The 18356-nt window shown below is 40.5% G+C and overlaps 1 protein-coding gene across 1 annotated transcript; it reads left to right on the top strand.

Moving 5' to 3' along the window:
* The first annotated feature begins 465 nt into the window (after positions 1-465).
* On the top strand, positions 466-8484 carry LOC127389171 (sulfotransferase 6B1-like). The gene is made up of 6 exons (XM_051629435.1): positions 466-610; positions 1414-1598; positions 2445-2571; positions 4738-4832; positions 6184-6370; positions 8103-8484. The coding sequence occupies exons 1-6, from the start codon at positions 466-468 to the stop codon at positions 8219-8221; spliced, it is 858 nt and encodes a 285-aa protein (XP_051485395.1). The 3' UTR covers positions 8222-8484.
* The last annotated feature ends 9872 nt before the right edge of the window (positions 8485-18356 follow it).

Genomic DNA, 18356 nt, shown 5'->3' with positions numbered 1-18356 from the left:
AATGCATTGGTTTGGTATTAATAAAAAGTGTTTCAGGATGTAGCTTTTTCCTTGGAAGCTGAAACAGCTTACAACGAAGTATAACTTACCAAATGACTGTGTGAAGAATATTTTAAGGTTACATACAATGCTCATTCTTGTAATTTTTCCACAATTAATACATTTTGACTATCACCTCATTACCTTATCTGGAAAGCTAATAAATTACAAATGACAAGTATTTTTCATGACTCTGCATTTCAAGTTTATTATCAAGTTACTGCTAATATTTCAGTTGCCTCATTCAACTACCTGGAAAAATCAATATCTGATAGGACTCCATGGTGTGTAGCACAGTATATAAGGATGAGGTTTGTATTGCTCAGTCTCGATTTGTCACTTCAAACCATCTGACTAAGAAGTGACTCTCAAATCCTCACCATTTCAGCATTATCTGATTTGCAGGAATCCAAGACTTAAGCAACCATGTCCAGCCCCAGTGAGGCAGAACTCATTCACAGGTTTAAGGGGATTCCCTTTACCACTAGGTCTTCTCCAGAACTTTTAAATTCCTTGGATACTTTTGATGCTAGAGAAGATGATGTCCTTTTGGTTTCCTACCCCAAATCTGGTAAGTTCTACTTTTAGATGTTAGTTGCAAAGTCTCAATTGCTTGTTTCATGTTCTGTGCTTATAACTAGTTGGGAAATTGCTGTGTACAAGAAACAGGGAAGAATGTTCGAGGATGTGACTATATTATTCTGTCAGTAAGAGTTCAAATTATGAAAAAATAAGTGTCATTTATCAAAGTTTTGATTCTTTAATTGAAAATAATCTCAGGTGTTTTCATACTAGAAAGAAAATAAATATTTCTTTCTTGTAAGCAAAATCTGTACTTGAAATATTTTCCTGAGGCCTTTCTACATTCAATTATGAGTAAGTAAAGATCTGTATTAAGTTATATGTATGGCTCTTGGCTGTAGATGTATTCATTTCTTATTCCCTCTCCCTCTGACTCAATTGCACACAGAAGCACACACCAAAGAAGCTCAGTCAGTACTTTCCAAATATACAGACTCAAGATATTATGAGGGAAAAAACAGGCCACAGGTTGTTCTAAAATAAATTGTAAAAAAATATAACCACCTTTCAGCTGACAAGCAGTTTTTCTAATTATACTGTTTTGGTACCAATAATAACACTTCTTACAGAGTTGCTTTGTACTTCAGTTATGGCTCTAATTTTTCCAGTATTTATACATTTGGAGGCAGTGGGATTGTTCAGTTATGTGAAGTTTCTTGAATCTAGGGGATTAGAAGCATCACTTGGGCACTAATAAGCAGTTTCTATATGAAAACTGCATGTTCCACATATTTTCTCAGTAACAAATCTTTTTTTTCTTTTTTTCTTTTTTTTTTTTTCTCCCTTCTGCAGGCACTCATTGGCTTGCAGGAGTTATCACAAAGCTTTACAACACTCAAGTTACACTAACATCTCCCATTGAATTTGGTGACATTTCTAAACTGGAGGAGCTGAATAAACTCTCATCAAAGAGAATCATCCCAACGCACTTAGACTACCACATGTTACCTCCAAATTTTAAGAATAAAAAATGCAAGGTAAGGAAAAGAGAAACAAAAGCAGTAAGGTATGCTAAGTGTCTAATGGGAATCTATGTTGTCTTGTTGAGTGTTAATAATTTTAAAATTATTTATAGTTTCCAGAAGTGTTTTGCTCTAAATTTTGGAGACACAGCTGACCAGCAGTTGAAGGCAGCGCGAGCAGAGACTTGAGCTAGGGACTGGGTTCTGCTCCTGCCTCATTGCTCCCCAGGGCGTGATTCCTATACCAGGCAGGCACCATACAAAATAGAACCTCATCATCTTTCAATCAGAAATATATCCCTAGGGATGGGGTGTGTTCTCATGGCCCCATTTTATAGTGGCTGGAGCACTAGCTTAGAAGATACTTATCTTGAGTTTTTATAAGCTGTTCTGGGGGGAATATACTCTGCCCCTCCTGTTGAAGCTTTGTGCAGACCCTATAAAGTCAACATTTCAGGATTACTCAGATGCAGACTTCTGGGACAAAGCTAGTTTGAATGGAAGGCCAAAATGTATGTTCAGCAGCTGTCCCATGAATGTTGATTAGTAAATGGTTTCATTTTTTAGATATATGAGATAGTATACTGACTCGTAAGTTAAAATGAACACGGCATCTCATAAAACACAAACATTACCTAGATGTAGCAAACACAACACCTTCACATGGAATTATTTACTGACAACTCCTGCCTTCTGCCTTCAAAATATAAATACATTTTTATTTCAATGGTGTGGTCACCAAAGGAGGAATCCTAAAGGAAGGGGTTTTGATGCTGCAAACTGCCTGTGAAAATGCTACATTTGCACATAGAGCACCTCTAAAGATAATATAATTAATAACCATATCATCTTCACTTACAGATGATATACATCAGTAGAAATCCAAAAGACACTGCCGTTTCCATGTATCATTACTACAGAGATAACCCAAACCTTCCCACTGTAGACACCTGGACTGCTTTCTTTGACTTGTTTGTAAAAGGAGATGGTAAGGATGTTATGTTTTCTTCTTGCCGTTTACATTAGCTTATTATGCACAGAAAGAGTTAAGAAATGTGAACTGTTTGAAAACTTCCACAGAACTCCTTATTAATGTGGCTTTAGTTAGGGTTTTTTTTCCAGGATAAATTCCAATACCAAACTAAACAAGACCAATAATAGGATGCTATCTTCAGCCCTGCAAGGAGGCATTTTGATAAGTAGCTGTATTATTTAAGCACAACTGCTCTTTTCAGGTTGCTGCTCTTTGACATATCTCTTAAAACACATTCCCACAGATAAGTCACTTATTTAATTTCTTCCCACAAAGGCTCTGAAACCCCTGACAATTTGTCGATTCTGATGTGGATTCGCCTGTGTTAAAACATTTCCAACCTTCTCTTGTGAACTAGAAAAACAGACAGTTCCCCATGTTTAATCTGTGATAGAGGAGGTATGTGTATACAGCTCCTCCCAAGCAGAGGTAAGGGCAGCTGGGCTCACCGCAGCCACCTTCTGTCCTCGAAGGGCAGCTGCTCCATTTGAAGGGGCTCAGCCAGCTCTACACGCCTCACTACTGTCCCAAAGTGCAGGCAATGCGGCACACAGAAAGACTGTCCCCAGGCTGCACTGAGAGCTATGCTTGCAGGGTAGTGCCTTCTCCAATCCTGAAGAAAGCCTTTGGTGGCCTTTCAAGGGGAGTCTAGATGCTTTCATAAAGCTCTCTTGCTTATGTGTTGTCTTAGTAGCAGGGTCCAAAGACCAAGGACAAAAATAAGTGGCCATTGTGGCCTGGAAGCTCACAACAGGACCATGTTCCAGTTATCCACTCCCATTTTAGTGCTTTATTACTCCTTTGAGGACATGTGTTCCTGCTATACAAACATAGTGATGATAACAGCAACAATGGTAGATCAGCTTGAAAACTTTGACAGAGAAGTCCCATTGCAGTCATCATGGGCTTACATCAGAGCTCCAGCAGTCAATTTGTTTACTGGCTTGTGTTGCTCTTGGCTCACATCTTGTGTTCCTAGTTCAGAGCAGGCCTGAGGCACATTCTTCAGTGATTTGCAGGATCCTGACTTGTTTAACATCAACTCTGAACATACATTAGTGAAAGGAAGAAAATAGGATTATATTAAATTTTAAAAGCATTTCCCATTTGTCTGTAATTTAGTACCCACCTTTTATTTTCTGTGTGCTTATATATGGCATAAAAACATAACAGTTTGTTACAGCATAGATTTACGTAAGAGTTGGTGTGGAGAGAGAGGTTGTCATTTTCCTCATAGAAACATAGGAAGTTTCTGCTTCTTGGTTCAGATCCTGTAGTACTCTTGCAGCATTAATCTCCCTCAGAACAAGGATGAGGACACACAGACACAACTGTGATGCTGTCCCTGGAGTCTCCAAGGCTGTATGCTGTACCCCTGAAGCCAACAGGGCTATTCTATGCTACTATTGGCCACAACCCCAGTGTGTTGGAGCAGGGCAACATGGTTTAATTGTACACCCTGAAGCATACATGCCTTGCAGTTAGATGGTGCTTTATGTCCAGGAGATAGCTACAGATTGAAGCATTCAGCAAAATACTTAATTACAACTCAAAGTTTGCAACCAAAATTATGCCCATTACAACATTACACTTTTCTGGGAGCAGTTATAAAGTAAAGCCACAGTTCTGGAGAACATTGGCTGTGGCTGCTCTGTCTAAGCCTCTTCTCACACTACAGGAGGTTTCCAACTCATCTTTCAATGCAGTCCATCTTGCCCTTCAACCAGAAGGCTCAGAATTTTGGTTTTTAAAAGAGAGGCAAAAATCAGTTCTCCTCCCATGGCTCAGCAAAAGTAGCATTCAGACAAAACAATTAATACGAGTCAAATATAGAACAATACGTTCTCTATGTTGTTGGCTGTGTGCTATATTTGTATTATAAATTACTGACATAGTTTGTCTTTAGCATTTAAAAGTAACATAGATTGTTCTCTGCTGGGACAAAATAGAGCTAACAATAGTGTGCTCCATTTAACAGACTCATTTAACTTCCTAGTGAAGCATATTTCTAGCTAGTGGTACATACTAAGAAGGGATTATTCCCCTAAATGTGTGAGATACAGGCAGAGTTCTTTATGAATAAAGTTTATATGAATCTTTTTTGATGTGTTTTCTTTTCAGTTGTCTGTGGATCCTGGTTTGATCATTTCCTAAGTTGGGAAGAACACAAAAATGACAAAAACATCCTGTTTTTGTTCTATGAAGACATGAAGAAGGTAAACATGCTCTCTGATCTTATTTCAGAGGCATTACTTGTAAATTAACATCATAAAAATGTCAAAGAGCAAATTATAATGAAAAAGGAGAAAGATGGAAAATGTTAATGTATTTCTTTGGGCACATTTCGTATTTGTGTAGATCAATGAGCTAATTCTGACTACACAAGTTTACCAAATCCTGTGAGAATTGCACTTACTAGATGCAGGAGATGGGACAAATATTACATTATTTCCCCCAGGCTACAGGAAGAATTTTAAGCTCTTTGCTCTTGGTCCTATGGAAAGACCAACCAAGGACATCTGTTGAAGGCCACAGATGAACCTGTTATGCCTGACATTTCTGGTGACATTTTCAAAAAGTTACACACAACAACAGAACTACTTATGATCAGTGGGACTCATTCTGGATGTAATTTCTAAGCACATTGAAGAACAGGAAGCTGTTAGGAGTGGTCAACATGGATTTACCAAGGGTAAATCATGCTTGACCAATCTGCTAGCCTTCTATGATATCATAGCTGGTTGGCTGGATGAGGGGGGAGCAGCAAATGTCATCTACCTTGACTTCAGCAAGGCTTTTGACACTCTCTCCCATAACATTCTCATTAGGAAACTGAGGGAGTGTGGGCTAGACAAGTGAACAATGAGGTGGATTGAGAGCTGGCTGTGTGACAGATCTCAGAGGGTTGTGATCAATGGAGCAGGGTCGAGTTGGAGGCCTGTAACCAGTGGTGTCCAGGGATCAATACTTGGTCCAGTCTTGCTGAACACAATCATCAATGACCTGGGTGAGGGGACAGACTGTATCCTCAGCAAGTTCACTGACAATACCAAACTGGGAGGGGTGGGTGACACTCCAGAGGGCTGTGCTGCCATTCAGTGTGACAAAAAAAGAACCCCATAAAAACAAACAAAAAACCCAACCCACAACCAAAAACCAGAAACCAAACCACTACAGGGAAAATAAACAAGTCATTTTGTATCCTGATTTCCTTGTTGGATTTTTAGATACATCACATTCAATGAAATAAGCTACTTCCACAGACTGAGCTTTGAGTATTTCTCTATCTCCAGTGAAATAATTCTGAGTGACACGAGAACACTTTTCCTGAACTAGGAGTAAAATTGGCAATGAAACTATATCCAATATCACCTACTCAGCATGTATTCATTTCTGTGTGTATTGTACTGTACCTGCCATCTACACAGTCTAATGACATGTTTAGCTTTGCATGAAAGAAAATATGTGTGATAAACTTGATAAATAATAAAAAGGATCATTTCATATCAACTAAAAGGCTGATAATTGGCTCGGAAATATAAAAGCTTTATTTTTCTTGTACCTCAGGATCTGCCTAAGATTGTAAAGGAAATTAGTCTGTTCCTGGATTTATATGTCAGTGACAATGATGTCCAAGACATCTGCAAGAAGTCCTCTTTCTCAGAGATGAAGAGCGACACGGAAAAGGAGAACAGTGATCCCAGTCACACCGTTTGTTCACTGACATCCAACAGGAAGCTGATTTTCAGAAAAGGTAAGGTCCCTGGGTGCGGTTTAAAGCAGCAGGAGTGGGAACCCAGCCAGAAGGCTGCAGTCCAGGTATTTTCTGGGCTGTAGTGACACTTTGGGTCAAACCCAGAAGCAGTAACAGGAGCCTTCAGTTTGAAGCCATCTTAAAAACCACTTTGTTTTTAAGTTCTTGGGTTGCAAACGCACGCTGACGCAGGAGAAGCATAGAGGAGCATGAACAGCAGTCTGACTAATGCTCTGTGGGTGCTTTTGAGCTAAAAGGAAAGGTTCATAGAGCATTACTCTTTATCTGTCTTTTTTTATCTAAAAGCTGGCCACCTCAGTCTTTTACAACATGTTCCCTGTGATATCACCTGCGAAGGTCACTTAGTTTGCTAGAATGAGAAAGAGCCAAACACATTGCGTACAAAGGAGACTTGCTAGTAGCCTTTATCCTCCCTACCACGTCTTACTTCCTGAAACATTCCTGAAAAAGGAATATGCTGACAATGACAACAGGGAAAGAATTAATGACTCAATCACTTCATGGCTTCACAGGTAGACTTCGGACCTTGGCCAACCTGGAATCCATAGTAACATCTTCAACAGTGCTCAGCTCAGATGTGACATAGAAATACTTGCAGGAGCTGTTTTCTTGCTCCTGACGTTTCAGAATCTTCCGCAGATTTGGATAGTATGTCAACCAAAACCATCATATTTATTTTTACTTAGTTTTTGAACAATAATTGACATGTTAAAACTAAATGTTTCAATTAAGAAAAAAAAGTTTTCATTTATAAGTAGAGAAATGGTACATTGCACTAATTCAGAATGTTTTTACCAGTGCGCTGAGCCAAATGCCAAAATACAATCTGTCAGCAAGAAGCAAACAAATAAACAAAAAACTCAGATACACTTTTCTAAGTCAGTGAACTTTGACAAAGCTATGTTGAAAAATTTGAAAAATCCCAACACTTTCCCTGCCACGTAGTTCCGTGTTCACGTGTGTGAATCCCAGGTTTTTAGCCAGTTTAGAGAACATGTATGTATATAATTCGTTGGGCTCTCTTTTCTTGTCTTCCCTGTTCAGAACCCTGTTTTCAGTTAGGAGTTTTGGGATGCAGGGTCTTTGGAGAATGCATGAGAGGAAACTGTAAACATTGTCTCACAAAAACATGTTGGTTTAAAAAACAATTCCCTGATTACTCAAACTGGGTAACAGCTCATTGATCAGGTTACTCAGTCCTGCTTTTTTTGGAGTCTTCTTTAGTCAATGGAGAGATACAGCTGCATTTGGGGCACCTCTCATTTGATGAGTGTTAGATCTTGACTTAGATGAAATTAATTTCAGCTAGGGTGTAAACATTTCACTCTACTGTTAAGAGTCCAGGTAGAGACCATTAACTGCATGCATTTAAGGTGCAGCAAGATGCCTCTCTGCTGAGATGATGAAGAGCTCCAACTCCGTATAGCAAATGTGCTGCTTTTCATGTACCACTTAGTTTTGTTGGCACTAAAGAAGTCTGAGGCTGAGGGCTTAACACTCTTTCAGGATGATTATCCAGCTGTTTCCATCCAAGTCTCATCAGACCAATAAAACAATTACTCATTATCATGACCTACTGAAGAGATATGGTTAATTATCTATTAATAAACTGTGCCAACAGCAACATTAACAAAACTGGGCTGCTTTTAAATAATTTTCTGCACTATGTATTGCTAACCTCACTGTTTTTATTCTGCCTCTGTTCTCCTAGGTGCTGTTGGTGACTGGAAGAACCATTTCACTCCAAAACAGAATCGAAGGTTTGAGGAGATATTTAATGAAAAAATGAAACTCAGCAAGATGGCAAAAAGTCTTACCTATGAATTTTGACTCCATGTGAAGAACAGTACCCAGTAATCAACAAATACAGATAGAGTAATTGGTGGGAAATTCTGAATGGAGGCTCCCATTCAGTTTACTGTCCTCCTAACTGAAAGAATTGTAAACATGAGATTTTGAGGACAAGAAAATTCTGACACTATGGCAGAGCTGAACTCAGTTTTCAGTGGGAAAATGTAGATGGTTTTACAGAGTCAGTTGTCAGATCCATTTTTCTACAACCAAATCTACTTTATCATTTATTTATTTTTTGCTTTGTGGGGATACAAATGGACTTCTTAGATCTGATTTAGAAATTTTACCCAAGATGTTAAAAAAAAACACAACCCAAACCTGTAAGAACTTGAATATATAAAAAGTCTAAAAACACATCATAAGAAAATGACCAAAGATTTGACCCCAGACTCATTTCCTCCTTGGGAAAGGATTTGGAAAGTGCTTATTTGACTTTGTTACTGATACTGAAGTTGAAAACTGCAGCAGTACATTTGAAGATCTGAAGTGTGTTTGTAAAATGCCTTTATTTTGTTTTTACACGATGTAGCTCTTTGATATAACTTATTTCTGGGTTAAGCACTGTATAGTGCTTGTGTTTTAAATGCAATTGATACAAATCCATATGAACTCCTGCACCACATGTTGGGGAGCTACTAATGTGGGTTTTTTCTGTTTGACTTTTGTCCTGCAAAATGCTTGTTTCCAGTGTTTTGATGAGAAACATTGTACTTCACAGTCCTTGTGCAATGGAACTCAACAGTTCCACTGCAGCAGATAAACTGCTGCTCAGACACATTTTAACCTGAACACAATTTATTTATTTACTCTGCCCCAATAAGACAGATTTTCCAAGAATCATGTCTGTGTTCACATCTGAGGGACTGCTCTAGGAACCCAGTGAAGACTTCTGATTTTATTCTGTGATATGTTTTCTGTCCTAACCTTAAGTTGGCTCTGCAGGCTGCCTTTAAGGATTCTACTCCCCAAACTAGTTCTCCCCAGCCATACAATTCCAAGGCATAGCAGGCAGAAAAATCACAGCAAAAGTTGATTGAAAAGAAGTCATGCAGACAAGCATGGTTACTCTGCTTTGACTCCCTGTGGGCCCTGAAGGTACACATCTGTAAGACAAGCTCACCTTCTGGGTGTTTTGCTTCTGAAAAGCTGAGGTATGGCCTTATTTCCAGTGAACATCAATGCTCTCTTTAGCCACACACCTCACACTAGCCACAGAGCCCTTACATTTCATACCTTGCTTGTGCCAGCTGACATCAGTACCTACCGATTTTGCATCTGCACAAAAGATTCAGAAGTTTTGTGTTGAAGGGCTCAGTGAGAGAAAAGCCTCTTCATCTGCAGTCCCTTGCCATTTACCAATTCAACACACTTTAAGGGAGTTGCTGCCTTAAGCACTGTTCTATGCAAATAATCCATTTGGAAATCAGAATTTTGTTTATGATGCTTTGCTCTTCTGACACTAAAGTATCTTTCCCTCATTCTAAAATACCACAGACCACCATTTCCCTCATTTTAGCTGTCGCTCTTCCACTATTAGTAAGTGGCAAGAGATAAGCTACTGAAGATGTTTGAACATTTTATTTTAAAAACATTTTTTATAGCCCTTTGAGTATGGAAAAAAGCCAAAGGGTCTTCGGGCAAAAAAGGGTTGCAAGTAAGTCATTAACTGAGCTGAGAAGACTGATTTATGCAGCATCTATATGTATATTCACAATATAAAACTGTGAGTGAAGGGACAGGGTGAGGACATGCCACGTGGATCAATGATGGGGTTAAAGCATATAGTCCTGAACTGGCCAAAGGGATTAGAATATGAAGTGGTGAGTGTGAAGTACCTCTCAGTAATGCTTTGTACAGCATTTTTAATTTCCAAGTGGTTTAAACAGAGATTTACTCAAGCTTTACACAATGTAGCTACAACTCGGATACAGTGCAGCAACTGTGTGGCAGTAATAGCCTGAGAAAGCAATGAGCTTCTGCCAGTAAAACTGCAGGGTAGCAGGGCCATCATAGGCACCAGCAGTGCTCAGTGCAGCTGCAGACAGTGTAGCACAACTTGCCTATGTCAGAGGTCCAGAAAGCTAAGCTGGGCACTCTTACTAAAGGATGGAAGCATGAGATGGTAGCTACTGGCAACCAGGGTCTCCCAGACATTGCTATACCTACCCACTTCTTTCATCTTCTTTTCCCTTGCTCTCCCCACTGTGCTGCTACTCTCCCTCCCCTTCCTGAGCCTGTAGCAGAGGGATTCAAACTAAATTTTTAATGGAATTGTCAATCTGCCTTCACAAGTCATTTTAGAAGGTCATGGAGATGTTAAAAAAATTTCACAACTTGTAAGATGTTGTAAAAATATCTCTTCCCCTCTCCGTTTTTCTTTCTTTTTTTCTATGGCAGTTAAAACTTTTGGAGAGAAATTTCAGCCTTACAAAATAAAAAAATACAGGTCCAAAATGTACCTAGACCACAGCAATACTAGGTTTGGAAGAAATGATGCTCTGTCCAATCTCTATTGCACATAAATGGCTACAATACTGATTTCCTATTTGATTTATGTATTCTACATTCCTGAGTAAGGGTTCTTCTCAAGATTGATTTAGAAAGGACAGCATGAAACATTTATGCCACCAGAGCTGAGTCATGAGGCTTCTACCTGCTCTTGTTAGCCTGCTTTGCTTGCTCCCTAGGCTCACCTGGCCATTGGGTCACATGAAACAGAGTGCAAGAGGTGGGGGGAGGGCAGAAGGGCCAGAGGGAGGGCTGGAACTCTTGTGAGAGTAACATGTGAATTCCTTCAAGGACCTTTGCCCTGAAAACATCATACAACTATCTTCTAAAGTAGCCCTAAGAGAAGAAAAGGTGCACAGATAAACGTCCTAGCAACCTGACCTTAAGTCACATTAGTTCTGATACAAAGAGTTTGATGCATAAAGCAGTTCCTTGGAGGAAAACAATGCGTGGTGAAAACATCTCTCTGAATAGCTTCAGGAGTGCCTTGTAGAACATGCAAGTGAGTTTGGAGAAGTGAGGCAGCAAAAGAAATTTGAGCCAGTTCTGGTAATCTTTGAAGCAGGACTTTGAAGTCATCTCATGACTGGAATGTGGTAATGGAGAACTGTGTACTTTTAGAACATATTGAGCTTAACCCAGGGGGAGATGATGAAAGTGTTGAAAGCTTATGGGCAAGAGTTAAGGGACATGCAAACATGGGTGATACTGTTGTGGGCATCTACTACAGACCACCAAACCAAGAAGTTGTTGACAAAGGCCTTCTACAAGCAGCTGGAAGTAGCCTCAAGATGACATGCCCTGGTGCTCATGAGTGACTTCAGTCATCTTGATACCAGTTGGAAAGATCACACAGCCAGGCATAACCAGTCCAAAAGTTTCCTGCAGTGCATTGATAACAATTTTCTGCTGCAGCTGGTTGAAGAGCTAACAAGGAGAGGTGCGATGCTGGAACTTGTATTAACAGAGAAGGTCTGGCCATGGATATTAAGGCTGGGGGCAGTCTTGGCTGTAGTGACCATGACATGTTAAGAGTTTAGTATTGTTAGAGAAAGAAGCAGAGAAATAGGTAAAATTTCTACCCTGGACTTCAAGAGGGCTAACTTTGTCCTCTTCAAAGATCTACTTAGAAGTATCCCGTGGGCTAGGGCTCTAGAAAGTAGGGAGGCCCAAGAGAGCTGGTCAATATTCAAGCACTACCTCCTCCAAGCTCCAGATAAATGTATTCCCTTGGAAAAAAAAAAAAAAAAAATCAAGTAGAGGAGGCAAGAGATCTGCATGGATAAACAAGGAGCTCCTAGAATAACTCAAATGGAAGAGGGAAATTTACAGTATTTGAAAAAAGGGTCTGGTTAATTGGGAGGATTCTAGAAATGCTGCCAGAATATGCAGAGACTCAACAAGAAAGGCCAACTTAGTCTGGCTAGGGAGGTGAAAATAAACAGGAAGAGCTTCTTCAAATACATCAATGAGAAAAGGAAGATTAGGGAAAAACTGGCTCCACTGCTAAATGAGGTGGGAGATATGGTAACAGAGGATGCAGAGATGGCAGAATTGCTGAATGCCTTCTTTGCCTCAGTCTTTACTCCTAAGATCAGCCCTCAGGAATCCCAGTCACTGGAAGCAAGGGAGCAAAACCGGAGGAAGGCTCTTTGCTGGTCAGTGGGGATTGGGTTAGAGATCACTTGGATAAACTGAAAGTGCACAAATCCATGGGTGCATCCACATGTGCTGAGAGAGCTGGCTGATGCTGTTGCTGAGCCAATCTCCTTCATTTTTTAAATACCATGGAGAATGGGAGAGGTGCCTGAGGACTGGAAAAAAGCCAATGTCACTCGAGTCTTCAAAAAGGGCAAGAAGATAACCCAGGCAACTACAGAACAGTCAGCCTCACCTCAATCCCTTGAAAGGTGACAGGGCAGCTCATTCTGGAGCCACGTCTAACCATATGGAAGGAAAGAAGGTTATTAGGAGTAGCCAACATGGGTTTACTAAGAGGAAATGACACACCAGAAGGCTGTGCTGCCATCCAATGAGATCTAGACAGGCTAGAGAGCTTGGCAGAGTGAGCCTCAGAAGTTCAATAAGGACCAGCGTAGAGTCCTGCATCTGGAAAGGAATAACACCAGGCACCAGTACAGGTTAGGGGTTGTCCTGCTGGAGAGCAGCTCCATGGAGAAAGACCTTGGAGTCCTAGTGGGCAGTAATTATCCATGGGACAGCAATGTGCCCTTGTGGCCAAAAGGACCAATGGTATCCTGGGGTGCATTAGGAAACGTGTGTCCAGCAGGTTGAGGGAGATTCTCCTGCCCCTCTACTCTGCCCTGGTAAGACCACACCTGGAGTACTGTGTCCAGTTCTGGGCTTCCCAGCTCAAGAGAGAGACAGGGATCTACTGGAGACAGTCCAACGCAGAGCTCCAAGGATGATTAAGGGATTTAAACATGTCTTCTATGAAGAAAGGCTGAGAGAACTGGGGCTGTTAAGTCTTGAGGAGAAGGCTGAGAGGGGATCTTATTGTCTATTAAATATCTGAGGGGTGGGTGTCAAGAGGAAGGGGCCAGTCTCTTTTCAGTAATAAGACAAGGAACAATGGGTATAAGCTAGAACATAGGAAGTTTCACCTCAACATGAGGAGAAACCTCTTTACTGTGAGGGTGAGAGAGCAGTGGAACAGGCTGCCCAGAGAGGTTGTGGAGTCTCCTTCTCTGGAGACTTTCCACGTGGATGCATTTCTGTGTGGCCTAGCCTTGGTGATCCTGCTTTGGCAGGGGGGTTGGACTAGATGCTCTCTAGAGGTCCCTTCCAATCCCTAACATTCTATGATTCTAAGCCAGAAATCATTAGGAAAATAAAGAAGAGATCAGGACATCATCTGGTGGGCTTCTGCACTGGGTCTAAGTAGAGCAGAGATGCTCAGGGGATCAAGCAAGGGTTTACTTAACCATCTGTCAGCTGGAAAAGTAAACGTGGAGTACCAGAAGAAATTTTCATGGGACTTGCTGAAGCTGCTGAGAAAGGAAAGTCAGTCACATATCACAGATGAAGGCCAAAGGGCACTCCTGTTCAAAAACCCAGTGGGGATAGGACAGGAGGAATCCAGCCTAACAGAAAGGGCTGAGTGTGGGGGTGGAGGTGTTTACTGAAAGACCATGTTCAGAAAGGTCACTCTGTCACCAGTCCAGCCTCACAGGTGACCACAGTCCACCTCTTTTCAAGGGACAAGCAACCATGACAGACAATTTCGCAGCAACTTCTGTTAACTTTGACAGGAGACAGTCCTCCCTTTCCCTGAATCTGTTTACCTGTCCTGCATACCTCAGAGAATAAACTGTAGGAAAGGACAGTGAAAGATGGTGGACGTGTGTGGTGAGACATTGCCCTTCCCAGGCTCCTGAGGAAGAGGCTTCTCCTTGGCCAAGCAGAGAGGAGCAGTGGTGCCTTGCAGCCCCAACAGGGAGGGAGGGAGCAGGAGCACCGGGCAGCTGCTTGAGTAAAAAAACACAGTGACAGAAAAGCATGAAGTCACAAATCGCATTGTGTCCCTCCTTTCAGCCTCTTTCCAAATTTGTTCCCCAGGCCAGTGCTAAGTGGAGGAATAGTCACCTTGGAATGACGGCAATCCCATAGCACCAGGGACTATCCATTCTGGCGTGGGTTCTGCAGCCATCCAGGCTTTCTGCCAGCAAAACGGGAAGCTGCCGCTGTAAGGAACAGAAATGGTTGCTCTTTGCTGACATCTATTGACTGTAGTGTTTTAACTGCAAAGCTCTGTACAAGACTTAGGCAATCATTTTCTTAGCATGAAACAGGGCTCAAAAGCAGAAGCACAGTGAAGTGAATCAGACACAGGTTTGAGGGGAGCAGGTCTGTCTCGAGGTACCTAGAGACAGGCCTGATGCACAGCCTTCTTATGAAGCCCTTCATTTCTGACAGCCAGGATGTACCCGGGAACGATCAATCCACACCACCCAGAATCCACTAACAGACACAGTAGACACAGGATTACGGGACACATGACACATTCACATATAAGCAAATACTGACACTTAGGAGTAATAAAAGCAGATTTACCTTTTCTGCCTGCAAGGCCTTTCAATAAAACAAAGGATAACTGGTTTGTTGTTCTCTGTCTTTTGTGACCTTGGTAAACTACTTAGATGTAATCCAACAGCCAGGTAGTATCACTGTGCTGCTCAAGCTGCAGTTAGTTGCCTAGCTACTTAAGAGGGATGAGGAATTAATCAGTCTAGCACTGCCTACTGGCTACATTCACGATTTACCCACATTACAATTAAAAAAAACCCAAACAACAATGCAACAAAACCAGAAACAGCAGGACCTCACTGGCAGGTGCATGAAATGCGTTATAAAGGTAGCTCATAGATCTGTCTGCTATCCAAGGTCAGACACCAATGACAGCAGCTTGACTGAAGGAGCCTAGATTTCGAATTCCCCAGCTTCTCAGCAGGGACATCAATGCAGATGCACTGCAAGGCACAGATCCAGCTAGCTCATTGTTCTCTACAATGTCATCCACTGACTGCAACTCTACCCTGAAAACCCCTGAAATGTCTTGGCTTTCATTATAAATCAAATATGTGCTTTCTTCAAACAAACAAGTAAGAAAACTGGGGAGCCTCAGTTCTTATGTGCTGCAAGGTGCACAGTTACATGAAGCCAGTGTATGAAGCCTACAAGAGCAAGAATTAAAAAGCAGCACAGCTTGCAGACAGCCCACAGGTTTTTTTTACAATGAGTGCATAAAGACACAAGGATGCTGATACACTGATGTGGTGAGTCAGGACTAGGGCTTGTTTTAGAGTCATTGGAACTACTGCTCATAAAACCCACTCATACTCGAATCTGATGCAAGTGTAGCTCCAGCTGCTCTAAAAGAACGCATGGCAGCACTTGAATCCAAAGGCAGATAAACACTCAGAATAAATCTTTACATTAATTAGGTCAAGTGAATGGGGATGTTTTATATTTTTCCAGATTGGATTATTTCATCCCATTCTCAACTTTTTTAGACCAGGCTTCACCGATTAAATCACAACACATCAGTTGGGCATCAGTGACCAGAAGGATCCACTGATGATGCATCCCTTCCAAACTTATGACTGTTGCTGTAGATCAGATGTAACCAGGAAAAAAAAAAAAAAAAAAAGAAAAAAAAAAAAAAAAAAAAAAGTAGGAGAATAGAAATATTCAAACTCTTAAATGGCCTGTACAGGCAATGAAAAATTGTGCAACTACAGCCTTTGTCTCCCCAGAAATGTAACTTTTCATGATATCCACATATCACTTCAATACAAGAGTGACCATACTAGCTAAGTAAATCAATTTAGTCCAGAATTTGTCTGTAAGAGTATGTGAACAAACAGGTCAAACTTGTTACATTCTCCTGAATATTCTTACATCTGCCAGATACATTTTGTTCCAGAATCTCCTGGATGCCAATTCAGCTGATGTCGTCATCCTCTTAACATAGTCCTGTGTGAACTTTTGCCCTATTTTCAATGAGTTTTTAAGATTAGATTATTAATTCCTATTGGTAATAATAATGCCATGTCCTACTTCTCCCTATGTCACAGCTACACATGGATATTTTTAGCATGAACCACTGACATATGTTGTGAAATAAGGATAAAAATGAACTTGTGTATTTCCTATACAGGAAATAGGAGGAAGAAACCAAGGTTCAGAACCAGAGGAACCACACCAGCCATCAGACACGTAAACATGTGGCCAAAGGCTCTTTTAAGTGTGCTGAGATTTATTAGATGTCTGTAAGCCATGTCCAGCTTTGGAAATCCATGAGCTGCAAGTGTTTTGAGGCCACAAGAAAACATTGCCAAAAAAAGCAGTCTTTCTCTAGTTCCCTGTCCCTCTTGGTTTTACAGAAATGTAACACAACTCCATTCAGTCATTTGTCTTCCAAAGTGAAGAATTCTTAGCTGTCTATTGCTCACACTGAACCTGGTTCCTTCCTTTCAACATCCATTTTTCCTCCCACAAACATTTTGAGTGCTATAAACTTTTTAACATGTAAGAAACAAACCACACACTATTCAAGATACATGCAAATCACTTGTTTATACAGTGGAATAATTACTTTTATCCTTTTTGTTTGAAATGCTTTTCCTAGTAAGTCCTAAAATTCAGTTTGCTTTTTAAACCACTAGCACACACTTCAAGCCAGCAGATATTTTTCTGGATTATAACTCCTCAGTAGATACGAATATTTTTTTTATATATGACATTAGAATTTACTTTCTACTAAGCTCATTCTATTATATAAATCTATTTAGTTTCATCAGTCCTGCTCTTTACTAACCTGAATAATTTGGTAACATTAACTCTGCATTGCTGCCTGCTCATTCCCTTTAAGACACTTTTTATAAACAATTATAAAATAATTCCATTTGCAAAATGAAAATAACAGCAACCTTTTTAGGGAAAGTGGTCTATAATGCTACAGAGGTGGGGGAGGCAGATATAGACTGGGACTGCTTCCAAAGGTTTCTCTTTCCTCTAGTTCTCCAGCAGTGGGAAAGCTCTATTAAACCAGAGCCACATACATAAATACACTTAAGGATCAGAAATGGGGGTAGACAATCTGTCCAAGAGCAAGACAGAAACAAACCTACCAGGCAAGGGTTTTTCAGATAATTGCATTAGTGACAAGTTTTTCTAACCCATTTATGCAACAGGCTCATGCATAATAGTGTGTTTTTCTTCCACTGAACATACCTTATTATTGCTCTTGTAACACTGACATTTAGGCTAATTAGTCCTGCTAGGTGTAACCAGACTCATTTGGAGTTATTTCTGGAAACAGGAAATAGTGTTTTAATAGAATATTAATAGAAAATACTATTTTGGAAAACCTTCCCAGAAAGGCTCTGGAAAAGTTAACTAATCTATGTTTAAAGGTTAAAACTATTAGGAACTTTTAATTGCCAAGTATTATAAAATCTCTCTGCCTCTGAAGGCTGAGTTTTATATGATTCATACTGACTTGAAATAAACTAAGGTCAGAAGATGTTGAACCACCCTACAGGAAATAGCACAGGAGAGAAACATATATTGAATAGGACAAAGCTCAGATTAAAATTAATTAATGGAGTCAGAAGTAGATAAGATCTAAACACTACCTCTGGTGCCAAAGTCAGCAGATGTAATGACAAATGAGTATGTCACTCTCTATCTTTTTGCCTTATCCATTCTCCTGGAAAGAGCCATCTAGCAGTCATAACCAGCAAAAATCTCAAGGCCTAACCAAAACGGAAATTCTCTCTGAGAACCTCTTGCCAAATAATTCTTAGTATGTTCTGCTCTACTTAAAAGATTATCCTGCTACAGAAATACTGGGCTGTTTTTGACAACTCAGAAAGCAGAGAGGTGAATCCTACTTTTCACTAAGCGAGGCACAAAGTGCACAGTGCTGTGAAACCAGCTATTTGAAATCAGGGAACACAGGCAAGTGAAGAAGCTTATTTAACAGGGTATAACCATATATGCAAAACACTCCACATCTGCCTCTGAGACCAGATTAAGATGAAGATTTTGAGTAATGGACGGTGCATGGGTGTGATTA

This window comes from Apus apus, chromosome 1 (genome assembly GCF_020740795.1).
Source record: "Apus apus isolate bApuApu2 chromosome 1, bApuApu2.pri.cur, whole genome shotgun sequence".
Classification (NCBI taxonomy): Eukaryota; Metazoa; Chordata; class Aves; order Apodiformes; family Apodidae; genus Apus; species Apus apus.
The sequence above is the reverse complement of the archived record's forward strand: the minus strand, read 5'-3'. Positions and strand labels throughout refer to the sequence as shown.

What these genes read in the sequence shown, in the direction of transcription:
- LOC127389171 (XM_051629435.1), top strand. Translation starts at nt 466, where the DNA reads ATGTCCAGCCCCAGTGAGGCAGAACTCATTCACAGGTTTAAGGGGATT. An exon ending in TCTATGAAGACATGAAGAAG is followed by an intron (nt 4,833 to 6,183) that starts GTAAACATGCTC and finishes CTTGTACCTCAG; the next exon opens with GATCTGCCTAAGATTGTAAA. An exon ending in GAAGCTGATTTTCAGAAAAG is followed by an intron (nt 6,371 to 8,102) that starts GTAAGGTCCCTG and finishes CTGTTCTCCTAG; the next exon opens with GTGCTGTTGGTGACTGGAAG.